This window comes from Oryctolagus cuniculus, chromosome 2, assembly GCF_051225735.1.
Source record: "Oryctolagus cuniculus isolate XC-2025 breed Fujian yellow rabbit chromosome 2, ASM5122573v1, whole genome shotgun sequence".
Classification (NCBI taxonomy): Eukaryota; Metazoa; Chordata; class Mammalia; order Lagomorpha; family Leporidae; genus Oryctolagus; species Oryctolagus cuniculus.
The window spans coordinates 174,693,222-174,719,992 of NC_142868.1; the positions used below are offsets into that span (position 1 = coordinate 174,693,222).

The 26,771-nt window shown below is 41.9% G+C and overlaps 1 protein-coding gene across 17 annotated transcripts in view; it reads right to left on the reverse strand.

The window, feature by feature from the left end:
- Nucleotides 1-26,771, reverse strand: part of LTBP1 (latent transforming growth factor beta binding protein 1) — a 446,285-nt gene that overhangs the window by 15,941 nt on the left and 403,573 nt on the right. For all 17 annotated transcript variants that reach the window (XM_051843010.3, XM_008254559.5, XM_089326552.1 and 14 more), the window contains 5 exons: nt 16,376-16,552; nt 15,623-15,709; nt 13,648-13,776; nt 12,824-12,964; nt 11,777-11,947 (listed from right to left, as the gene is read on the reverse strand). In XM_051843010.3, coding sequence (XP_051698970.3) covers nt 11,777-11,947; nt 12,824-12,964; nt 13,648-13,776; nt 15,623-15,709; nt 16,376-16,552 — 705 coding nt within the window. The remainder of the gene's footprint in view (nt 1-11,776; nt 11,948-12,823; nt 12,965-13,647; nt 13,777-15,622; nt 15,710-16,375; nt 16,553-26,771) is intronic.

Genomic DNA, 26,771 nt, shown 5'->3' on the forward strand with positions numbered 1-26,771 from the left:
TCCAAGTGCATGAAAACTGAACTTGCAGAACTCCCCTCCCGCTGAGCTGCTCTGTGACTCCCGCGGAGGCCAAGGAGACAACAGCTTCACCCAGTGGTCAGCAGAGTCCACACTACAGCCAGTCTAGCTCTGCTCTCGGGTCTTTCCCAGCTACTGCTCCAAGCACTCGCCGACTCGCCCGTACTCCAGGGACCTGGGCTCAGGACACTGCAGCTTGCTCTACCACACTCCTCCAGAGTTTTGTCTTCAGCAGTTGAGCAGGAAATGAAGGAGTAGGATTTCCCCTCTGTCAAGGTTCCTTCCTCCCCCTCACCCACCCAAACTATCCTTCCTTGGAGACAAACCATGCTTACTTTCCTTCTAATGTGTTTCTAATCAATGACTGCAATGTGATCATAACCACAATGTGACTTCCTTGCCATTGCTTTCTTTTCCTCTAATGCACCTGCCAAAACATAATTTAAAAAAAAAACACATTTTCACTTCGTTTCTAGTATTTTTCCTTTTATATGCTGTCTCCCCTTTTTGTGTACCCAGCTTCTTCTTGGTCACGCCTCCCTGTTTACTTGGTCCCTTTCACAACTCCAGTAGATCTGTCCCAGTTTAGAAAAAGAGGCTCTGATTGGCCATAAACACTTTGTCCAGCCGGGACACATCAGTGGGACAGGGAATCTCAATGCGGTGAGCACATCCCTGGAGGAGATAGTATCTGATTCTTCAGGGATAGCAGGTGTATTTGGACAAAAGCTTTTATTTTTTCCCTGTCCTATTCCCACTGAGAGTCGCTGCATTGACAGATACTGATTACAAAGACACTGTAAAAATAGAAATCCTCTGAGTCTGTTCACATGGCAACACCAAGAATGCATTATTCTACATCCCTGTGAGTATGTAGGTCCCCAGTCCTGGTTTTAATTCCCTAATAACTGATTGTGAATCAGAGTTCTAACTTTCTCCATTGAGTAACTTTGGCTGACCAAATGTTACAGTAATTCTACAGAAATGATGAAATAAGTTACAATTAGAATGGGGCTTTTTTTCTCCTTAGGATTGTAAATGTCTATGGTGTTTAAGAGAATCATATAATAAAGAATCTGATAGGCCCTGTGATTTCAGTTTGAAATAATATTGATTTTAGATTTAGGATCAGGATGAATGAGGATTTTATTAGCTGATAGAAAGTATTTAAATCTATTATGAATCCAACTGTTGCAGTAGACTTATAAGCCCTGTTTAAAAATTTAAAAAGAAAATGTTTATATGGCTGAAAGAGCCCACAAATCTAATAAAGTGAGAGAAAATCAAATGCGTAACACATATGTATTTAGCAAATTATATATGTGTGTTAATAACCTCCATCTGTTCCTGTAGCCACATAAATAAAACTGATCTTAATTTACAGACTTCTAAACAGAATGAAAAAACGGACGAGATAAGCTCAAGTTTGTAGAAAACTCTGGGTTTTAACTCTGTAAATTGAATGTATTGGATGTTCACTTACAATCCTTCCCGTGCACAAAGCTTCCCTTGGATATCAGAACTTCAATGGGTGCTGAAGAGCCTCAGAAAATCCAGGGAAAACCTATGATGCGTGTACTCTAGGCCCAGCACCTCACAAGCCTTACCACCCTGACTCTACAGTGGCGCTGTTGACACAGTCATTCTGCAGATGAGGACACTTTCTAGGAACTATAAATTATTTACTGGCCTCTGCATATGGTGTCTAACTCAGACTTCTTCCACAGACACCAAGAATATAGTTCCAAAGAACTGGACCATTTAGCTGTTTAAATACACTAATTTTGTGCACAAGTGTATATGTTTGGTGAGCAGGCATGGTGTCCACTCAATCCAGGAAGCTACTCTTTCTGGAATCCTATTGTTCAGGATCTATGCTCAAAAGGATAAATGCCTTCATACCCAGAGCATAATGATGTAATTCCTCAAAAAGGTCTCCACTTGATAAAGGAGGCTGAAGTGACTTGGCCAGTGCAACGCACAGACCCCTGGGTTGTCCAAACCCAAGACAGTGCCCACACACGTTGTGTCATATTGAGGATGTTCCAAAGTTATCATTAGCATTCCTGGGAAACATATTTCTTGGAAAAGCCCTAAAACCATGACTCTAGAGAGGCCTTGTGCAATGATTGCCCAGTTATAATATTTTTGCAAGTTTAGTCCATGAGTCAAAGCCCTGTCTTCCTTCACACCTTCCTCCTCCTCACATTGAGATTTTTGGAAACATTAACGGCCATGCATGAATGTGGAACAATCATTAGCCCAATCGTTCAAGACAGGATCCACATTTTTTTTACTTTTGCAAAACTGTATTTAAAAAATAGGGGTAGACTAGCTACTAGAGAGTATTCAGAAATTTAGTGATAGCAAATGGTGAATTTATTAAATGAGGGCATTTTCCACACATTTAAAGGACATCCTAGGAATAGAATATCCTAATTGTAAATTTCATTTCACACTTCTAATTGTACACCTGTTCCAAAATTTTGTCTAATAGGAGTTCAGTAAACAATGTGATGAAGGAACAGGTAACTAATTCTAAGCTGAGAACAGGAGTCACGTCCCCCTGTAAACCATACGGCGTATGAACTTGACATGCAGCAACAAGCAGCCCCTCACCACTGTCAAGAGGAATACAAGCAGCTCTCTCATAATCTTCCAATGCAGTACAGTCTACCAAAAGGGGACCACCTGGACGGTGCTGCTGTCACCTGGCCTCCACTGAGCATGCGTTGTCCGTTTGACAGTGACATGGGAATACAGTGATGAACAAACCAAGCACAATCCCTGTCCTCACAGAGCTTAAAACTTAGACCTTTCTCTTAATTTACGTTATGTGCAGCCCAAGATGTAGACGGCCATATTTGGGAGCAAATTTTAGGATTTCTTATCTGCAGCTTGTGGTAGCTTCTGCTTGGCCATTAAGAGAGAAAATGTAGTTTGAATAGAACATATACTTGTTAAAAACGACTTAAACAGTAAAAGGGGATTATATCACTTAATCCAGGTGGTTATGCCCTTCCCTTCATTTTTTTTATTATTATGGAAGCAATAGTTTTCTAAACAGGTTATTCTATGTCTAGTTATAGACTAGATACCATTCTACGTTACAATCCATAGCTATCTCCATTTTCCTCTGAGGATAAAGTCTAATTTAGCAATCAATTCTCTATTGACAGGATTGATTCTAAATTTTAAATGAACTCTAATTATATTTTTCTTCCTGGCACTCAAATACATCTTTAGAAAAAACTTTTAAGAGCTAAATTTTTAAAGTTAGTATCTGAGTTATCTTCAAACTGATCTCCTAGCAACACTGAGAGGACCCACACCTCCTATATTTTGATCAATATTAGTATGCTATTACACTTTGTAACATTCTGCAACTTCTGTGGCTCTTTCATTTCTTTAGGGACATTCTCCCCCAGATCACTCACCTTTCTGCGGCAAAGGTTAAAACACCTGTGTTGCAGTACATAATAACACCAATAGGTGGCAACCTCTGAACACACTAAATGTCACATTAAGAAAATTCCTGAATTTCAAAGTTTTAGATCAAGACTTTATCAAGTACTTATATTCAATTTTACTTTACTAAGTAATTATTTAAATGATGCACTTGTCAGAAGTCTACTTTACCAGTGTAACTACAGACACTGGAGGCCCTGGGTACTTCAGATTCCAGCATTCAAATATACCAACTTTTCTTTCATTTGTTTAAGAGTAGGTCTTTATGTCCATGAGCTAATGGCACTGTATATATCTTATGACTTAAAGGTCTATTTTTCCAGAAAATTTCATCTTATACTTTCAAGTGCTAGGTACCATCAACAATTTTATTTACAGAAAATTACCAGCTTGCTTTAATTCATCGGCTTCTGGGACATGTTGTGATCTCGTTTCCATCACTGTGTATGGATGTTTGCTGATACACTGCCTCTACTTGTGCTATGTTCATTGTGAGCCCTAAAACTGCAGTTTTAATGGAAAAGAAAACTTTAAAATCTCTTCACTTTGTGCCTTCTATTATTCTAAGGGACTGTTTAAGAACTGCTTTGAAATCTTGGGGAGAAAGGAACTCAGCTACCACTTGGATTCCGGAGCCATGATTTCTGATTCTTCTATTTACTGGTATTGGATGGTGGCAGTTAACTCAACCTGCCTGTGCCTTGCTCCCCTTCTAGAAAAAGGATATAATTGTACACCTAAGGCGGCCTGGAGAATTTTTTTAAAATAGATCATTTATTTGGAAGACAGAGTAAAAGATATTCTACTTGCTGGTTCATTCCACAAAAGCCCTCAACAGCAAAGGCTGGGCCAGGACAAAGCCAAGAGCTGGGGTCTCCCCCAGGGTCTCCCATGTGCATGGCAGGGACCCAACTACTTGGGCCATCCTCTCCTTTCCCAGGTGTATTAGCAGGAAGTTGGCTCAGATGCCAAGTAAGTGGGACTCAGAACTGGAGCTCCAATATGGGTTGTGTGCATCCCAAGTAGGGGCTTAACCTGCAAAACTGGAAGCCTGCCCCAGAATAAAAACCTTAACAGGTGGACAGCATCTTGGACTGTGCCAGACACCAGGCTTTGCATATACACTCACATATGTATATGCTACTTAGAATTTTTTATTATGGTCAAGACTCAAAAAAGCAACCAACAGAAAATTCATATTCCAATCAACTCCATATCCAGCCCAGGTCTGATGTCTACGATTTCCCTCCAGCGTGGCACTAACTTCCCAGGAAGCTCAGGCCCTGAGCACTCCCTCTCATTCCTTTTCCTGAGGTGGTTCCCCCACAGCTCTGTCAGTCAGAGGCTGGCATGGCATCATGATAAAGAGATCAAATTTAAGGGTCCTCTCCAAACAGCTGTCAGCAAAACCACTGTAAGAGTGGCAGCCCCTGAGGGTACTGGGGCAGGGGAAGGGGAAGGCAGAAGTGGAGGCAGGAGCAGGGGTGCGACCCGAGGTCTACTGAGCACACACGACCACTTGTATGCATGTCCGCGGTCACACCAGCAGTGCCACCAGCCGACGCGTGGAGCCTGGCGCTGGGCCCCGGGGCCTTGAGCTGAGGACTGAAATAGGATCCTGAGCAGCCCCAGGAAGGCACTGAATTATACAGTTCCTCTCACGGGAAGTCCCCCTGACATAATTCATCACCCCCCACTCATTTCCCCTGCATGTAGCACCGACCCGCAAGACGCCATGGAACTCCAGAGAACACCGTGGCCGGAGCCAGGCCCACCTCCTCCGCCGACCGGTTTGCTCGGATGTAGCCGCTGCTCTAGCGAGAGTCGGTGCCCGTGACCTATTGGACCAGAAGTGTGAAAGCCTGCTCCCGAGCCAACGCTTTACTTTACACTGTGCTTTAATGCTCAGAGCTGATGACAAGTGGTGCGATTTATTCCTTAAATTCCTCCAGCACCGTTTCCATCAGTAACTAATTGTTCCCCCAAAACAGTGCTGCACTCCTAAGGGAGCTGAGAGGCTTGGTGTCTGACAGGCCGGGACTGATGCGGTGCTTAGGCAGACAATGGGGTCCTTCTCAACCGTCCAGAGAGCTGGGACAGGGGGCCGGCGTTGTGGCGCAGTGGGTTAAACTGCCACTTCTCTGGCATCCCAGATCGGAGTGCCGGTTTGAGTCCTGGCTGCTCTTCTTCCAATCCCAATGCCTGCTATATGCCTGGCAAGGCAGCAGATGATGGTCCAAGTACGTGGGCTCCTACCACCCACGTGGAGGTACATATGGAGTTACAGGCTCCTGGCTTCTGCCTGGCCCAGGCCTGGCTGTTGCAGCCATTTGAGGAGTGAATCAGCAGATGGAATCTATGTCCACTCCCCTCTAACCCACCCCATCGCTCTGCCTTTCAAATAAAAAAAAAAATCTTTGAAAAATGTTCACAGTATCTGGGACAGAGTATTTACAGGATTCAGTGGCAGAAGCTGAGCGTGCCAGTTTTGAAGTTCAGTCATTTGCTTCCTCTTTGAAAAATCAACAACTACCAGAATTAAAGTAGGTTTTAACAAAACACCCACCAGAAGTGTCTCCATTACCCTTTGAGCATTAGCAGTGGGGGCAACCTGGGGGCTAAGAAGAAATGCAGAATTCTGTCACCTTACCCCTTACAACCAGATCCATTTTTAGAAGCTCCCCAGGTCATTAATAAGCTCATTAATATTTATGAAATAGTCCAGAAGAGGCATTTTATCTTGACAATAATCTGCATTTGTCTAGCTTCATTCATATTTGAATGCTACTAGGTATTGCGTATTTGGTAAGATCCTTGCATTTTAATTACATTTGAAAATGCACTGGATCTGAGACACCTGGTGGCAGTAGAAAGAGCTGTTCATATCTTAAAATAGTGCTCTACTGATGAATGAAGCCATTTAATCCTCACAGTAACCCCACGAGGCAGGTGACAGGACTTTCACAGGGGCAGAGGCACAGAGTCAAAAGATAGCAAGTGCACGAAGAAAAGAAGTTACCAAATCAGGATCCAGTGCCAGGCAGCCTGGCCCCAGAGCCCACGTGCTAACCCTTGGACCCTGGCTTCTCCTACTGACCACAGCCAGCAGTGCTCATATGGAGATGGTTCGGTGTAGGTCTGACAGAAGATCAGGTGCTTATCGTGGGAATGCCAACTGGACACAGAGCCTCTGGAACAACTGTTTAATTTTACCAAGTACTTCTCTTGGAACTCAGATTAGGTGATCCCTAAGTCCAGTTCCCAAAGCTATTATTTTGGTAAAAGAATATTCCTTCTGGGCTGCCTGATAATTCTCATTTATACACTGAAATGGTGGTTGTGGGGCGAGTTTTAGTGCTGCCTTGGACACCTGCATCCCATTTTGGCATATCTAGGTTCAAGTCCCAGCTCTGGTTATGATCCAGGTGCCTGCCAGTGTGCACCCTGAGAGGAAGCAGATGATGGTTCAAGTACTCAAGTCCCTACAATCTACAAGGGAGAACCTGGAATGAGTCACAGGATCCTGACTTTGTCTTGGTCCAGTCTTAGCTGTTGCAGGCATTTAGGGAGAAAGCCAGCAGACAGGAAGGTCTCTGTCTCTGTCTGTCTCTCTCAAATGAAATTAAAACAGTGGGTCTTTGGAGCTTCCAGAGGAAAGGGTGGAGTGTGCCACTCTCAGCAACTATCTCCATGCTGCATGCCTGGGACCTTTTGGATCTTGCTCTGTGTCACTCTTCACTGGGCTGTTCATCCATATCCTTGGTAATTTCCTTTACAGTAAACTGTTAAATGTACGCAAAGCATTTCCCTGATTTCCGTGAGCCATCCCAGAAAATCATCAAACCCCCGAGGTTGGTGAGGAGACCCAGATGCACTGCTGGTGAGGCAGAAGTACAGGTGGCCCAGACCCGTGTTAGGCATCTTGTGAGATCGCGCCCTTTCATCTGTACCCTCTGATGCTCACTCCAGATAGATCAGAATTGCAATAACATATAGGGCACTCTGCTGCTGGGCAGGCTGGGTGCATTTGGCAGGGTAGGGGAGGAAGTCCTATGCAACTGAGGTCCAGGGTGTTCTGGAAGAGCACAGAAAAATGGAACTTTAGGCATGCTCAGCCAAAGAACAGCGGCATGGAGGCCGGCATGGTGGCACAGCAGGTTAAGCCTCTGTCCGCAATGCTGGCATTCCATATGGGCACTGGTTCAAGACCCAGCTGTTCCACTTCCGATCCAGCTCCCTGCTAATGGCCTGGGAAAGCAGTAGAAGGTGGCCTAAGTGTTTGGGCCCCTGCACTCATATGGGAGATCTGGAAGAACCTCCTGGCTCCTCACTTCAGCCTGGCCTAACTCTGGCTATTGCAGCCCATTTGGGGAGTGAACCAGCAGATGGAAGAGCTCTCTGTCTCTCCCTCTTTCTGTCTGTAACTCTGCCTCTAGAAGAAATAAATTTTTTAAAAAGAAAAACAGTGGCTTCCCCCAGGTGTCCCTGGAACCCTGGGTCCTTCACAGATAGCTGAAGAGCCCAAGTAGTGATTCTCTGCAGCCAATCTCTCCAGCTCCTGTGATGTTAATGAATTTATACACAGGAGATGAAAATGATAAATGATTCAAAATCACTGATTTTGAGGATTTGGCTGACCCAACACATTGGAGATTCATATTGGAGAACTTCTCATAATTATCATATGTACATATATAAACTAGAAATAGTTTAACAATGACATTAACCTTTTTTTTTTTAAATTTGGCATGTGATAGCATTTTTTTCCTACATAATATAATCAGTAGACCTCAGTGGGAACCCACTGATGCAATATTCTAAAATCCCCATTGTGAGATGACATTTCATATTTAAAATGGAATTCAGGAAAATACTTGAATGTCATTTTAAAAACCTAAAATCAATCAAATTTGATTTTCAAAGCCACTGGATTTCAGATTCACAGGCAGTGAGTGTTTAATCAAAATGGGATCTGGTTAGAGACCAAATAAAAATGTAAATGAATGTGGATCCTATCATATAGAGGTTTCCACAAATCCATGCATTCTGCAGCCCATGTGTCAGGGTTGTAGGAGAACATGCACAAAGCACCTGTGGATGAAGAAGAGTCCAACCAACAAATGGACAAGGGACATGATACTTCACTGACAAAGAAATAAAAATCACCCACAGACACAGAAAAGATGCTCAAATTCCCTATAAGTAAAGGAGTTGCACATATAGTAAACTTCTTTCCCACCTGATACAATTTTTAAAAACTAAGCCTATCCGGTGGTACAGGGGAATGAGGGAAGAAGCATCTGGAATGCACACATTTCCAATATTTGGGGGAAGCAAATTTTAAAAGCATATATTCTTCTCAACCCAGTCTTTTTATCTGGAGGACTCTTAGTGAGGCGCTCCTGTAGAGACATACATGGATGTTCATTGCAGCATTGTTTACGGCAGGAAAATCAAGGTTGAAGAAGGAGCAACCATACCAGAGCTCGCTACCTAAACCAAGCAACCTCGGCAAAACAGATTCTCTGAAGCCACTTCAAAGTCACCACCTTGCATCAATTCTAAGACACCACAGCTGGAAAACCGCATCCTAGTGTAAGATGTAAAAACGTGAGAACTTGGCTGGTGGCCATTGCTAAGTGCTATCAATTCTTAGATGACCTCAATTTCAGGGATGCTGAAGTATAAAGCAAAAAAAAAAAAAAAAAACTAGATGTGCCTTAGACTGGTGGCAAGGACCTCAGTTTTAAATATGATTGCTATAAATATATGGCAATGATTCAAATAAATATACAATTAATGAGTAGAAAAAAGGGGTAAAAAACAGAAGCACAGATCAGTTGTGCAGGGGCAGGTAGAGGAAGACACATGTTCTGAGGATTTTAATTCTTCAGAGGGACCAGATGAGGGGACTTCAAAATGTTCAGACAAAAATACAATGAAAATATCAGCTTGTTTTGAAGCAAATACATTGTGAAAACCATGCATGGTAATACACATTTTTTCATGAACTTTTGTAAGTTTATGTGTATAAATTTCGTGTGTATGAATTTTAAGATTTTTTTGTCACCAAAATGAACTTATCTTTAAATTCTACTTTCGACCAACTTCTGGCAGTGTGTTTCTATTTTTTGAAAGCATTAATTTACAAACTGTATAAGGAAAGATTGTGGTGCCAGAGCATTGAGAGGTGACTGACGCCTCACCCTTTAAACTCTCTTCTGCCACTGTTGCCTGCGGCATCTCCTGCCAGGCTACAGTAATGCCAACCCTACAGCCATCCTCCCAGCCCTCCCATCAGAGAGCAGTCCATGCCTCCCTTTCACCCACGAGCTGTACCGGGTCAGGCCACCTGCCCCTGCTGAGGCCGCTGACGGGGCTCTGCTGGATTCCAGCCTCAGCTGGTCTTGGCTCCAGAACCCATCCATCTCCAGTTCTAAGCTACTATCATGGCCATCTCATGCTTTCTGTATTTGCTTTGTCCTTTGTTACGCATTTTCTTTTTGTGGTATTTCACAGTGTTTTTCTTTTCACGCAACATTGGTTTTCAGTTATCTCCAAGCTGGAAAGCTAATTAAATAGCCTGAAAGACGTATCCTAGTCCAATGAACTAAAAATTAATGCACTTCTTTTCTAAAGTCATTCTCCCCTGATTCACTATTCTGAGAATGTACTGATGATCCAGTTCATTTTAGAATCACTCATGATTTTTCTGGCTTTTACAAGTACATTTTTTCCCCTCAAAAAAACTTTTACTTAAGGAATACAAATTTCATATATACAACTTTAGGAATATAGTTATTCTTCCCACCTTAGCCACTCTCCTACCTACACTCTCACCCCTCCTCCCTCTTCCCTTCCCAGCCCCCATTCTCCTTTAAGATTAATTTTCAATTAACTTTGTACACAGAAGACCAGCTCTATACTAAGTAAAGATTTCAACAATTTGCACACACACACACAAAACTGAGAACAAGTATTACATTTAACTCTCATGAAATAACTCATTGAGGACAGAGGTCATATATGGGGAGTAAGTGCACAGTGACTCCTGTTGTTAATTTAACAATTAACACTCTTACGTATGGCATCAGTGACCGCCTGGGGCTTTTGACATCAGCTGCCTAGGCTATGGAAGCCTTTTGAATCCACAAACTCCGTCAGTATTTAGACAAGGCCATAAGCAAAGTGGAAGTTCTTTCCTCCCTTCAGAGAAAAGTACACCCTTCTTTGATGGCCACTTCTTTCCACTGGGGTCTCACTCACAGAGATCCTTCATGCAGAATTTATTTATTTTTTTTTTTTTGCCACAGTGTCTTGGCTTTCCATGCCTGAAATGCTCTCATGGGCTTTTTAGCCAGATCTGAATGCCTTAAGGGCTGATTCTGAGGCCACAGTGATGTTTAGGGCAATTGTCATTCAATGAGTCTGCTGTGTGGACTGCTTCCCATGTTGGAACATTCTCTCCTTCATAATTCTATTACTCTTACCAGACACTTGATGCTTTTTATATGATCACTTTAACACTTAAGATGACATTTTTACTACCCAGCTTAATGGGATTTGGGTTCCCATGGCAACTCTTGTTTATGAATGAAGATAAGTACATTTTACATAGCAAACCCTATCAAGTGCTCCCTTTGAATGAGGAGGGTCTTGAGCAGCCACTGCAGAATTCAACAGTCACCGAACAGCCCAGCCAGGAAGAATGGAGTCAGCATCCCCTCCAGCACCAAGACCAGGGGATAAAACTAGGGGCTTGGCCTGTCTCACTGTTTGCATTTGACTGAAATTTGAAAGAACTGGTTCAAATACCTTCCCACTTCCTGGTCCCATCCCTTCTTTCCTAACCTCTCCCTTATAATATGATAATGGAAACTGGCATAAAAATTTGGTCTTTTACCTTCAGCAGTCTCTACTTCTCTGACAATCTCTAATACCTTTTGCTCAAAACTGTTAGGAATGAGAAGGATTATAGGAAAAATAAAGAATCAGGAAATATAAATTCTAAAGCCCTATGCTTTGGATTGCTACGTTAAATATTTCCTTGGGTTTTTTATCATCTTTGGGAGAAATGGAAGGAGAATTTCAAAAATTAATGACAGGAACTGGTTTGGAGGTAAACCAGGAGCCAGATGTTTGTACAATCCTGAGCTTCCCCCCCCCCTACACACAGGATAAAAAAAAGGTAGAGTAAAGGCCCAAAGAGAAACATCAGGCTCCACAGGAAGGGTGAAGAACCTGCTCCTCAAGGCCTCCCGCCCTTCCAGGACCCCGGACACAGGCTTACCTGAGTCCTTCATGGGGCAGAGGGCACACTGCATGCCCCAGGCCTCTCCATACAAGCAGCAGCACTCCGTGTACGTCGTCTGCTTGCCCACGAGAGGCCGGCTGCACACGTACTCCTCACTCAGATGTTCCCAGCACAGGTCCTGGTACACATCGGTTTCTTCGATTTGTTCTGAAAGGGAAGACACCATTCCATGACAATTCACTGTTATTCCCATCCCATCAACACTGGCAGGGAAGCCAGCTAGTCTCAAAGTTTCCGTCCTTACTTCTAGCAGTGAATTCCAAGTCAAAGTCTGAATCCAGCCTGGTCTTTCTGTGGCTCAAGGCTCTGTCATCTCCAGCTGAGTGCCATTCCATCGGCTGAAATCCAACCTGCCCATCACCTTCCAATGAAACCCCTCCCTCTGTGGCGTCCCAGAGTTACGTAACATGCCCCCCTCTCGTCTGTCCTTCCCAAGTCCTTTCATGTTCACTCTCTTACCTCCTGCCATTTCTTTCTTTGTCAATTTTTGGATTCGTGCCTTCTCACCCACCCCATCTGCCAAAATCCTGGGCGAGTGATATTTCACGCTACAGTCTTCACTTCCAACCTTTTCTCCCTTTTCAGTTGACTTCATCCAACGCCGTCTCTTGGATGTGATGACTGATTATGCCAAGGGTCGGGGGCACCGTGCCCCACAGGGAGGATGAATGAGAATTCCTGCCCAGGGACTTCAGGGCTCTCCACCACCTTGTTGACTTTTACCTTCAGTTCCACCCAGCCTCATGTGTGGCCCCTACTCTGGTCAGGTACCCCCGATTCTCCCCAAACTTAAATCTTCCTCAGCTGCCTTTGGAGGTTAGAACTCAAGCACAGAACATCTCTGTTATCTGCTCAGCCACTCTATACCCTGGCGCCTCCTACTATGCTCAAGATATTAAATTTCTTACAAACTGGTAATAGGCATCTTTATTTCTCTTAGTTGTTCAATTATTTCAAAATACCTATGGAATTTTTTTTCCCAGTAGCTCAGTTTTCAGTCAAATGTGACATATCCACACATACCATTTGATTCAGTTGGCCGTATGCATCTTTTTCCTGAAGCATCCAGGACCAATGGGTGGGTACAGAAGCAATTATAGGAGCCTTCTGTATTAATACACTGGCCATCAATACAACTATTGGGGTCTTGACATTCATCCATATCTTCAGAGAAAAAGCAAACGTTACTAAAGAAACTCCACAATCAGTTGTACCTCACACACTTACCAAACTTAACACATTGCTAAATTTAGTCCAGATTCCAGAAGCTGCCACATTTTAATTAACTACACATCATCATCCAAAAGAGAACAGCTCTGACCATAAAAATACTAAGTTGTACTGATTGGAAAAACAAAATTGCTGCTGCTGACGACGACGTTAAATATGGAAAGAAAACCTCTATGAACAGGATATACTTAGAAATTTAAGATAAAATGCCCCTTTATGATACTTTAAAAATTATTTCCTTTTGCTATGGTTTTCTGCCTGGTGTATATGGTTTTCTGCTTAAGCACTGGAGTCTGTGTCAGTATTTAAAAATGCCTTTCACTTGCAAGGTATGAGTGATGAAACAGGAGGTTCCACAGACCAAAAGAACACTTCAGTTATAGCACTGACCTGAATTATAATTCCACATTGAATATTAACTCTTTGAAATCCGTTCAAATAGCAGGATGGAAGTTTTTTATTTCTTAGATCTTGCTCATGAAAGAGCTCCATAAAATATTCACACATCTTCTCAACACATGATTTAGAGGCAAAGATATTGTTTTTACGACACGGCGTTACTTATTTTTTCCATCTGTATATTTTCACAGCACGCCATATTCTATCCTAAAACTTACCGAAGCACTGCAGTTTGACGGGATCATAGTAGGTCCCTTGCTTACAGTAGCACTCATAGCCAGGCTGAGTGTTCAAACAGAAACCATTTTTGCAGATTTCTTGTCCAAAAAGTAGGCATTCATCTGCATCTGTGGGGAAAAATATGAAGAAGGAGAAGCTAGCTTTCCTCTTTCAGCTAAAAGAAGCGCCTAAGCAACCCTGGAGTTCGAGTGAGATATTATTGCTCCAAAGAATCTTAAAGATACAGCAGTATGAAATTCTTACAGCGAGGACTAAGTGATACAGAAACATAATCAGATGCAGTTTGTGTGTGATATTTAAGGAGCAATGGTCAAAAAATAAATAAATAAGGCCCAGTGGTCAAACATTATCTGAGATGCTGCCTCATATTTGATGAAATAGTTATGGATTCCACAGTGGCATCAACAACATTTTCTAAGGAATACTGACTTGAAGTTCTAGCCCATTCACTTATTAAGACAGAGACAGTTCCCAAGAAGAGTTTGGTAGAATCTGATGAAAGGTTTCTTTCTTGGTGATGAACATAAGGCAGTTGAAGCACAAGTTGCTAAGGGGGTTGGCAGACTCACTCTCCCACAAAATTAACATTTTTGTTATCACAGTTTACTTGGGGATGATAGGAACACCAATCCAGTAAGATTGAAAGGATTAAATGAGAACATCCACGTATAGGACTCATTATATGCTATAGCACAAGCAGATGCTCAAGTATTATTCATGACTTTTTTATTATGAATGATAATAACAATAACATCTATCATTTTAGAACCAATGTCATCTAGTCTCCGTTTTAGAATTGAAGACTCCAGAGATGACTTGCTCAAGGTTAAACAGATGGAAAATAGCAAAGCCAAACCTAGAACATATGGTTGTCTGGATTGGAAGCCAATCTTCTTCCATCCATTTATAGCACTATTAAGACAGGGTGAGGAGGAATTTATTTTTATATGAAAGAAAGGGTGACTTATGTTGAAATTGGGGCTCTCTTCCATAATATGAGGTGAGACTTGACTACATCCCTGCAAAAATATAGTGCATGACACTTGTGAACCCAAAAACCATTCAACATACATCAAACAGGTCATCCTGTCATTTAATTGAACTAAATCATAGATGTATTTTCAAAACACAAATGCAATTTCTTATCCAGCTACTAAACTCCTGGATACTATTCAATCACTAGTTTTCAAGAAATGGATGGCCAATATTTTTATAGTCTGCTTTCCATTTAGCAGCTTCCAATGTGAAACTATAAATTAACACATTTACTTCATATATAAAAGGCTATAATATCCCTATTATGGAAATATCAAAAGTGAGTAGTTAGGAAATATTTATATATGTGAATATTCACCAAAATCAAGAAACTATATATATATGTGTGTGTGTGTGTGTGTTTATATATCTATATATATTAGAATTATAAAGCAGCATTAAGTATATTAAACACATCTGCTTTTTTGTTTCTTTTTCCATTCCTCATTATGAATGTGTGGCCATTAGGAAAAGGTTCTAGCAATGGTATCCATTCTCAAAAACCCAAGACACCAGTTTTGCTGATGATCACAAAGGCAAACATGACGGTCAAATTTTATGCTCATAACTTGTGATTTCTAATATACCTCTAAAATAAAAAATAAATTTGCTTAATATCTACTAAGTACAGAATTTTGCTGTTAAGAACCTTTACACCTATTACCTCACTTAATCCTCATTCTAATCCTTGAGAAGAAGATATGGAAACTCTCAGCCTCACACAGCCTTCACACTTCTGCATCCCAAGCCAAGCTCTACCCGGAGTCCACAGGAACCTTATCCCAACTGGTAGAACGAAGAGCTTTGGACTCAGTGTCCATGGCTCAAAAGAACGCTTATTTCTGTGTAATGCAGCCATGCTTTCATTCAAATGTCAGACACACACACGTTGCAAACTTTTTTCTGCTCGATTCTGACCTTTATAGTTGTCACCTCCAAGGTCGTAAGAGGATTCTCCAGCAGGGACAAAGCCTTTCCCTCTAGGACACATTTCTGTATACTCAGCTGATTTTAGGAAAAACAAAATTGGGAAACAAAACAAATTGAAAAAAGAAGAAAAAGAATTAGCATCTTTCATAAAGGCATGTTTTAAATCCAGTTTTTTTTTAGACCCAATAACTTTAAGGAAATTAGACAAATAAATCTAACACAATTTCCAAAATTTACATAAATAAATCTAGTGACTTCTGACACAGACTTTAAAAATTTTAAAACCCTCCTAATTCACCTGTATTTTATTTACTCATGTTTTACTTGATGTTATTTCTCTCCTACTGTGAGGTCTGGATTTTTAAGGGTTGAATAAGAACATAGTAAGCAAAATCTTAGCATATACAGATAAACTGTGCCACATACAAATAATCCTGGGCCATTGTCAGCACACAAGATAGATTTTAATGAAAACAGAATACAACTGAATTATTTTTTCTGCCAAAAAAGCATATGGAACCTGACTGCAGTATTACACCTTGTGATGGACAGGCTTCATTTTGAGGTGGCATGTGAGTTATGAAATTCATAATAAGGTAACCTCTCCTCAAGTCAACTATGGCAGTAACTAGGCTATCATCTCAAGGGCTCAATGTAATACCCAGACGAGAACATTTCAAGGCCCGTGGGTATACCACATGACCAAACCCAAGCACGATGCGTCCTCTCGCCCATTCTCACCTGTCCCCAGGACTGGGCAGGGAAAGATCTCACAGTTATCGCCCCACCCAGCGCCTGAGGTACAGCAGCATTCTTCTTTGGTGACATTGGGGGCCAGCACGTTATCACAGAGACTGGCATCATTGAGATTATAGTAGCATTCTTTCTTCTCTTCTCTGGGTTGGTCTACATGTAAATCTAAACACAGCGGAGAAAACAAAGTGAGTACTGATAGGATACATCACGCATACCTGTAATACAACTGAGCTGGGGGAAAAGAGGACTGGATGTGCCCACAGTGCTTCCTGGCCACAAAACTACTTTCCAATTTCAGGGTTGGATTCTTCCATTTCAGGATAAAAATGCACTTGAATCCCGAGTTTTGGTAGATTTGTAACACATCCCAAGAGTGTAAATCTGTCAAAATCATTTCCTTTTACGTTAACCAATCATTTTATTCTTTTAAATTTGGCTGTGAGTAGAGTTTCCATATATACTTTCTTGCCAAACACAGGCTATTCTTTACTGAGTTATAACACCTATTTAAATCCATGAAATTTTTCCCCAACACTTGACCAGAGAGATCTAGGTCTAACTCTTAGATGGTTATTTGAGTCAACTATAGTGGCTAATTCTTACAGTAAATAACATAAGAAGATAACCAGGAAAATACTGCAGTAATCTGGAACCCATAAAATAACCTTTCATCACTGAAAATCTAACTACTTAAATTATTGAAAATAGGACTTTGAATGAAAAAATAAGAGCCAGCTAAGCCTTGGGGTAGAATTTCCAGTTGGGGGTCTAGTCCCAGTATAAGGATGTACAGAGGAAAATATATATTTTTTTAAAGATTTCTTTGAAAGAGTTAGAGACACAGAGAGACAGCCTTCATCCACTGGTTCTCTCCCCAGATGGCCACAACTGCCAGGTCAGGGCTGGGCTGGAGTCAGAAGCCAGGAGCTTCTTCCAGGTCTATCATGTGGGTGCAGGGGCTCAAGTACATGGTCCATCATCCACTGCTTTCCCAGGCACATTAGCAGGGAGCTGGATTAAAAGTGGAGCAGCTGGGACTTGAACCGGCACCCATATGGGATGCAGGCACCACAAGCAGTAGCTTAACATGGTAGACAACACCAGCCCCAGGAAAATGTATTCTAACACACCCATTTTGCCCCTCTGTGAGAAAACATGGGTGGTGAGAAAGAATACAAATGATGAGAACAGAATCCACCTACTTTGAGATAATGGAAAAACTGAATTCTGTCAGGTTTGAAGTCCTTAAATAAGTGCATGCCTTTAAAGAAATGTATATTTTTGTGACTACTTGTGGAAAGTGGCTTAATCTCCTCCCTACCACATGCTGCTGAGTTTAGATGACTGCAGCAATCCAGTTACATTTATTAACAGCTTTTTGTTTTATGCTCTATCAAATAAAAACTCACTACTGCCATCACAATTACTTGATTAATCCTAATGAAATATTTTACTTAGAGCTCTATGGTTTCTGGATTTTTATACCCAAAGAAACCATGGGGACAAAGGGAAACCATTTGCTGCTGAGGGTAAGACTTCAATGTCAACACCTGATAGCCTTCCTTTGAAGTTAGTATATAACTAGGAATATTGACTGAGTTATTTTTATAACAGCTTCTTATATATTGATTTTGGCAAGGTTTAGCTGACTATGGAAACTTGAATAGTATGTGAAATTTTAAGGTTGTTTTAAAAATACATTCACAAATTCTATCAGAAGAGCTATTGCCCTTTCTTTCCTCTTGGTGATATTAAAAAATAAAGCAGAAAACAAATCTGTGTGTGCACATACAGTGTATTATGTATGTATATACCATGTGTGTATATGCTGTGTATTACACACATGCACACACAAATCCCTTGGAACAGAGTATCAGTGAAAATACCAAAGATCCCTCACATACTTGATTCTGGTCAAATCTCAGATTATTTTGTCTTTGACAGATTTCAACTTGGACTCTAAGTCTATGATAATAGCTCATGACAAATTCAAATATAGGACAAGTATCCAGGAAAAAACGGAAATGCTGATTTCTGTGCAGCAGTTTATGAAGTGATTTTGAATGATTTCCTAACGCATGAAATTGGGGCATACCTGCCACCCATCCACCTCCTCCAGCCCAGTGCAATTCAAGTACACAAAAAATGGATTCCTGCTTTGCCTACTGTAGTGGAAGAGACCTTTGCCAGGTGCTCCAAGATATTAAAATGAGATTATTTGGGAAAACTAAAAATACAGATTTTAAATTACTAAATCAATCATGCTCCTTACAGAAAATTCTATAAACATCCTACAACATTGTTCCTAAATTGTCAGCCTAGTAGTATTAATCCTGCTCAATTTTTTTATTCAGCTGTCCTGAAAATATAACTATTATTGAATGCATTTAGAAATATAAATCAAGGAAGCAAATGAGGTTTACCTTATGCTAAAAGAGGGTTCACTAGTTCACTAATTTTTTCTTCACTACAAAGTTACAAGTATATCATGGCATTTATTACAAGATAGAATGCTACAGAGTAGTCCTCAATGAAGACTGCTATGTTCACAGGTAATCAGAAACCACAGACTTCTAAGTGAAGGCATGTGTCAAAAACCACAATTTTACATATACACAGGTTGAGGAGCCCTTATCCAAACTCCAGAGAAGCAGCAGTGCTTGGAGTTTTCATGTATTTTGGAAAATATGACCTACATCTAAACACAATGTTTCATATTCACTTTGCATTTCAAACAGTATTTTCAGTACGTCCCATTTTGACTGTAATCCATCACATGAGGTCCGATGTGGAATTTTCCACTTGTGGCATTGTGGTGTCAGTCCAAGTTTTGCCTTTTTGATTACTTCAGGCTTTAGATTTTTAGATTAGGGATGCTCAACCTGTACCTACCAAACCCTGTTTTGTTTTCTACAATGTTCATTAAACTTGCGTCGTGGAAACTGAAAAATAAAGTCATCTTTGCTTTTTGTATGCCTTTTCTTTGTAAGGAAACAGAGATCCATAAAGGAAATAATAATGTAATTGTATTACTCAGGTTTTACATTGGTTGTTATAAGGTTTGCTCTTATTTTCTTTCTAAGCCATTCGAAAGCTCAATGTTTACACAGCTGAAATGGAGGGTTAGGCAGGCCCTCACCGTGTTTGGGCAAAGATGCAAATCTTTTTAGAAAACTAGTCCCTAAAGGTCATTCTGGGAAAACTACAACTTCCATTTCTGTGTAACCTTGAAAGAATGGTCCTTCTTGAGCCTTTTTTTCTCACTGGGTGAAAGCAGACACAGACGGATGGATGATGGAAGAAAGACAGCGATTTTCTGGAAGGGTCTCTATGAGTTTAGGCCACTGTTGCTAGGGGCCGAGGGTTTCTAATAATTTTAAAAGACAAAAATCAGAGATTATGGAAAATGCCATGCATGAAAAAGAACAGACTCTCTTTTCCTTAAGGATGTTAGGAGTAAGGTCAGCCATACTGCATCCCTTATGCCGCGAACTTCCAAGACACATACTGCTTCTTTGCCAGCATTTTCAGATTTGGTTTTCGAAGGCACTTTTACAGTTTTCTGTGTGATCCCAGAGCAGCTCTGAGTCTGTGGGGCAGGCGGCAGAGCATCCCCGCTCTCCAGAAGAGAAGACAGGCTGGTTTCGAGTGTCCTGTGTCTATCACCTCCCCCAAGCTCTTCCCCACAGCTCAGTTTCTCGGCTAGCATGAGTGCCTCTGCTTTGCCTTTCTTTTCTTTCTCTCTTTCAGACACTGGAGGGAGGACAGCAGATAGGCTTAGCTGTTACGAGGTTCAGTTACCAGGCCTCAAGACAGTACCTCAAAAAGTTTATGGAAAAAGAGGCCAGTGTTGTGGCAAAGCTGGTTAAGCTGCTGCTTCCGATGTTGGCATCCCATATCAGAATACTGGTCAAGTCCTGGCTGCTCCAGTTCTGAACCGGTTTCCTGTTAATAAGCCTGGGGAAGCAGTGAAAGATGGTCCAATTACTCGGACTCCTGCCACCCATGTGGGAGACTGGGATGGAGTTTCCTGCTCTTGGCTTTGGCCTGCCCAATGCTGCCTTTCAAATACATACATACATACATAAAATCTTTTTAAGAGCTTATGGGGGGCAGCATTGTGGTATACAGGGTAAAGCCACCCCCTGCAAGGCTGGCATCCCATTTGGGCTCTGGTTCAAGACCTTGCTGTTCCACTTCTGATCCAGCTCTTTGCTCATGGCCTTGGAAAAGCAGCAGAGGATGGCCCAAGTGTTTGGGCCCCCGCTACTCATATGGGAGGGGAGATCCAGATGAATCTCCTGGTTTTGGCCTGGCCCAGCAGCCAAATGGGGGGTGAACCAGCAGATGGAAGACCTCTCTTTTTCTCTGTAATGCTGACTTTAAAATAAATAAATCTTTAAACAAAGCTTATGGGAAATAGAAATAAAGTTTACTTTGTTGCAAAAAAATTAAACTGAGGGCCCCACAAATATTTGCTTAGTTTTTCTCCTAGGTTACTCATTCAAGAACTTGGAAAATTAGAATGTTTTGTTTGTGTTTTCAAAAACAATTCAGGAGGAGACCATTGATGAGTTTCAGAAAACAAGCCCGGATAACAGGAATGGGCTGGCTCTGCAGGGAAGGCCCCGAGATGCGCGCTAGCTTCATACAGTAGGACAGGTCCAAGAAGTCAACATGAAGTCGGGAAAGCGCAGCTCAGGAGTAAGAACCCCTTGAAGGGTAACACCTCCGTACAGGACCTGCTCGTAGAGGGGTCGGTCAGGTCAGAGTCAGGCCAGCAAGAGGCCATGAGCTGGCCAGAGGCTCTAGTGGCATCCAGTGCCCGCAGAGACTAAGCCACACGACTGGGTCGACAAGGCGATCAGAGGTGCTATCTGAGCCAAGCTTTTGAAAAGTTTTCAAAAACTCGACAAAGTGCAAGGGAGTGAGGAGGTGTATGGAGTAAAACTGTACTAAGTCTGCGTGGGCAGAGCAAGGCCGGGTGAAGGCAGAGATGGTCTGGAGCTAGTCTATAAAAATGAGCGGACCAAGGGCACCAGTTAGGGTCAAGCGTCATTGCACAGAACCCGACCGTGAGCTGAGGAGGGGCAGCAGTGCATCAGCAGGTGACAAGTGAGGAGAGCGGGATGTTCCTGAAAGAGAAGGAAGGGAGGGAGTATGGAATGGGAACAGGCTGGGGAGGAGAGGGGAAGAGAAGAAAAATGAGCAGAAATAGGAGAGAGAAGAGGCCCCTGAATGCAAAATCAGGCACGGCCGAGCAAGACAAACGGGAGAAAAGAACACCTGAGAGGAGTGAGGACAGGAAGTACTTGCGGAGATGGGAGGACCATGTGAACACGGCCCAATGTGAAATGACACACAAAACACGTGGTGATGTAAACAAGGGAATGGACGACCAGTGCTCATTTAGTCTAATTTATAGCAAACTCGATGATCCAGAATGCATGTCTAATATAACCGTGTGGGCGTATCCTGTAGTATGCAGAGCCTTGGATAGTCTACAGATGCAATTGGAGTCTGCCACTTTTCACTGGTTGAAATTTCATAAAATACTGACATCTATCTATCTAAAACTCAGACAATATTTTAGAACTACACCTAGCAAGCAAAACATTTTATAAAAATAAAATTCCCCATTTGGTAATTAACAAGTTCTTCTATGATCTTTGGATGTAGGAAGAAACCCGACCCACTGCTCATTCTCTAAACAAATAAGCAAATTCCCCCACCTTGCCTATGTTTATGGTATAGATCCACCACAAATACACAATGAGACCTCAGGAGTTTTACATCATTTTACAATGTTTGCATTCTAAATACTGCGGTTTCACTTTTTTTTTTCCCTACCAAAGGTCTTTTTTGTTCAATCAAATTATTTTTTAAAATAGTTTTTCAATGTTAATTTATTTTACAGGTTAACTAAACACATTTTTTAAAAAAACTGACTCTGCCAAGCATAGCAGTTGACTGATATTATATGTGGTTTCCTGCCTGTAAAAAATATGTACAAACCTGGAATGTACCTCTCTGGGAAGAAGAGAATGCTGTCTGAATTGAGCTGTTGGACAAGGATGCACTGCACAACGTGCTCCCTGACAGCACGGAAGTGCTCCTTTTTTCCCCTTTGCTCCTCTTGTAATTAACCAAAGCAAGCAGAGGAAGTATCTCCTACACAAAGGTATGAACAGACATTGTCTCACTTCACTATACCCTAGACCGCTCTGATAAAATCAAGTTATTTTTATTCTACAGAACTAGCTAGGAATCCTCTAGCTAGGGGTCTGGAATGGACACAGCCTGGAATGTGCAAAGACGGCTTCATTCAATGGTTACCGAGTTATCTACCATATGTCAGCCTCTATGCTAAGCAGTGAGCTGGGTTACAGGAATGCGAAGAGGAAGAAGACAGGCTGTTAGCACACTGCAACAAACCCAACATGAACGAGCAGGGAGGCAGAATCTGGTAGTTCCACTTTGGGGATTTGGGGAGAGCTTGACAACCTGGTGACAGTTGAACAAATTTAAAAATGCTTGGGTAAGATTTCAGGGTAAAAGTTTTATAAGGAAGAGCAAGGCAGGCAGAAGAGTTAGGAGCCACAGCCCTAGGAAAGCATGACTCTCTGTGGAGCAGTGAGCAGGGGCTCAGACTTAAGTGTAGGGTGGGGAGTGTGGAAGATGAAGCTAAAAAAGATTTGAGCTGTTATAGATTCAGGAACCTGGAAAAGCTCAGGGGAAAATGGAATTAACAGATGTTTATTTTGGTGCCAAATTTTAGAAATCCAAGCATGAAGATTCTTCAGAAAGTTCATGGAAAATGCACATCATTAAAAAAGTATGCCAAGCTCTCAAAAGTTTACTGCACCAAATGCACTTGTCTTTTAATTCCATTTTTTCTTTTGATGAACTTTGTGAAGTCTCCTCACATCAAGAGGCCTGGTTGCTAATGGATTTGGAATTTATGCTGGAGGCAGTGAAGAGCAGTTGAAAGGCTGAAGAAGGAAGGACCAGACCTACATTCTGAAAACCAGCTGTGGCTGCAGTGTGGAGCAGGATCTGAGGGGAGAGAAGTCAGGAGGCTGCTGCGGTGGTCCAGGTAGCGGCTGCTCAAGGACTGGCCTGGGGCAGCAGTAATGAGATGGAGAACTGAGAGGGCGCATCAGCACTGTGTTATGATGGCCTGCAGCACTTCTGGGATGAACGTGGAGAAAAACTAAAGGGTGACTTCAGGAATTCTAGTATCAGTATCTGGCAATTCATGAGGGGAGAGTAATTAATTCGGTTTTGGATACTTAGAGATGCTCACAAGGCATACGGGGAGAAAGGTCAAGTGCAGCTGGAAATAGGAGGGTGGCACTCAGGAAACAGGTGGAAGCAGAAGGCATCTACTTAGCCGGCAATAGCGTGTAAGTAACAGTTGACTCAGCAGATATGACTTAACATATCTCAGGAGAATACAGAGTGAAACAAAGGACCAAGCATGCAACTCGGTTGAACATTATTATTTAATGAATAGGCAACAGAAGAGGAGCCCGGGCATGAGACAGACAGGTCCAAGAGGTAGGAGGATACAGGGAAGAGTAATGGCCTCCAATGAGTTGAAGGGAAAAGGAGGTGGGGGCGGGGGTGTCGGGACAAAGCTCACTGTCAGCCGTTCCTGAAGCTGGGGCTGGCAATGAGACGAGCGGCTTTAGCACACAGGAGCTTACTGATGACACAAGAGAAAGTAGCCTCACTCACAGGAGGAGTCAGGGGCCCGATTTCAGCGTACTGAGCATCAAACACGAGATGGTCCCATCAAGGTGGCAGGAGCACGGATGTCCCTTCCCAGGGTCTAGAGGTCAACAGGTAATGGACATTATCCCCGGGGGGCAACACCGCAAGGCATTTTCATTTTGGCATATTTTTGTATTTGTGCATTTTCTAGAATGAATGTACATTTTAACAAGACAAAGTGAAAGGAAGTTATATTTTTAGAAGAACTTGGAGTTTTGGGGTCCTCAGCCCTATACATGAAGGCCTCTGCTTTGGGGTCCTGTACCAATTTGCCACACAGTAGCTGGAGGATATTAGCCCTAACATTTAGGACTCTCTGGGCCTCAGTCTCTTCACCTATAAAGAGCTGGGCTGGGCAATGTTTAAGGTGGTTTCAAAATGTAGAAGTATAGGATCTGGCTCAGGATGGCTGAGTAAGCTCCCAAGGGTATTAGAAGAAAAATTGGAGTGATTATTTGTGTTATAATTTTTCACTTTAGGTAACAATCTATGTTTTATGTTTTTTTTTTTTTATCCTTTCTATCTTCTCTCCTAAGTAGAGAACACTTGCATCAATTCAATACATATCTTTTCCACTACATTCTTTTCATTATACATTCTGTTTTATGAATAAGATTCAGGTCCTTCCACAATCTCCACTGAACACCCATCAAGGATGAAAACAGCATTTTGTGGGTAAGGTTTGAAGGCTACAGTTGCCAAGACTAAATATTTACTGCTTCCTTTAGCGTGCCCAAAGACATAAAGTTTTTATTGAGCAATTATCACAGGCCTAAGGAAATAAAAGCATCAGACTATATTTCATATCCATACCCTCTTAAATGTGATGAGTGGCCTGGTATGGACATTTTTTAGTTATTTCCATTTCAGACGTTTTAGGCAATGGACAGTCATGTAAATTAATGCCATAGGCCCAGGCAGTGAAAAACATTAGATTAGACCTTAAAAAAAAAGCCAAGAAATACTTTAGAATTACAAATGCCAGTATAGTAGATCCTAAAGACTCTGGGGTAATGCCCTGCTGCAGTGGGCACCTGTCGTCCAGGGAGCATCAGCTGCTCTCGGACAGCTCCGGGGAGAACACTCACTGATTCATGGGATGGGTATTTGCTGACTTGGTCAAGTTAGTTACTGGACAGCTCCCTAGACACCGACCTGAAATCCCATCACCTAGCCCCAGTTCTGTTCTCAGTATGATACCACATCAGACTTCGTGCTCACTGTTTGCATGTGGATTGTCCTGGGAAAATGGTACAGCTGAGTAAAGAAAATAAAGTTATAGCCCATATTGCAAGTCTGTCTTTCCTTTCCCAGTAACTTTTCAGACAGGATGAGTTCTCAGCTGTTATTATATCCCATACACAGTGAGATTTACTAGAATCCTACTTTAATGCTTTTAAATTTGATATAAAATGTGCCCACTGCAAGAGCAGATTCTTTGAATGGGATAAGGTACACATTCATTGAACTGACTCCCATTTAACCAACTTGTTGGGTTCTCGTGCTCTCTGAAAAATATCCTGGCTGATGCCCGCAGCAGGGCGAAGGCTCCCAGCCAGCCAGCTATTCCTGGGTGGGTCCACACACTTCTGCTCCTGAAAGTTGAGCAGTATGCCAATCAAAACTCAGCGATGTTTATTCTCAAACATTCTGTGCGAGTGCATTTAATATTGTGCTTAGAGAACTTACTGAGACGTATATAAACTAATAAAAATGAATGTGAATACAAGAGTTGTCCATAGAGCAAGTTAAAACTTCAGAAAGACTAATGTTGATTTAGTAAAACGAATATGATCAAATTAAATGTGGGTGAGACAACTGTATGAAACTGGGAAAACTAAAGAGGGCTTTTGCTATCATGTGCTTTAGAAAGGCCTTCGCTTTCTTCCTCCCCTTAAAGTAGGCAGTATAGAAAACACAGCATAGACGGGCGTTATGTGTGGCAAGCCTCCCAGAATAGCCAGAGCGACCTGTACTCAAAGAAAGTCCTTGGCCCTTCTCAAAGATTGGTGAATGCATGCACAAGTTTACGCTGTAGGTTTAACATGAAGTATTTGAAAGATGCACTATTGTTTCATGATTTCCAGTTTTATGTCACCTTCTTCAGGTGACTGATCACTCTCGGCTCTGATGGAGTCTGACAGGAGGTTCTTGCTGCAGTTTATAGCTAAACACCATCTCTCAGGATATTGCTAGAGAATTGCTTAAGATTCCCTAAGATCAGTCCACATTTGCCAACAGTTGTACAGACTGAGGTATGCAGAAGTCACAGGTGCCAATAACCAGACGAGTTAATGCACTCAGCTAGTTACTGGATGAGTCACATCATACTGATATGAACCAATAAAAAACTTGGGCAGGTTTAATATGAGAGTACTCAAAAAGTTCACGGGAAAACAGAATTCAAAGATGAGCTTCAGTGTAAAAATTCTGAACTCCATGAATATTTTTTTCTTAATATGTATTTTCCACAAACTTTCTGAAGTTCTTTCCCATTTGGCAGAAGCCAGAGAACTATGGATGGGAAAATATTCATAAATATTCATAATTTAAGGGTTAGGTATATTATTTTAAGATTTCTTTTTATTTGAAGGCAGAGTTGCGG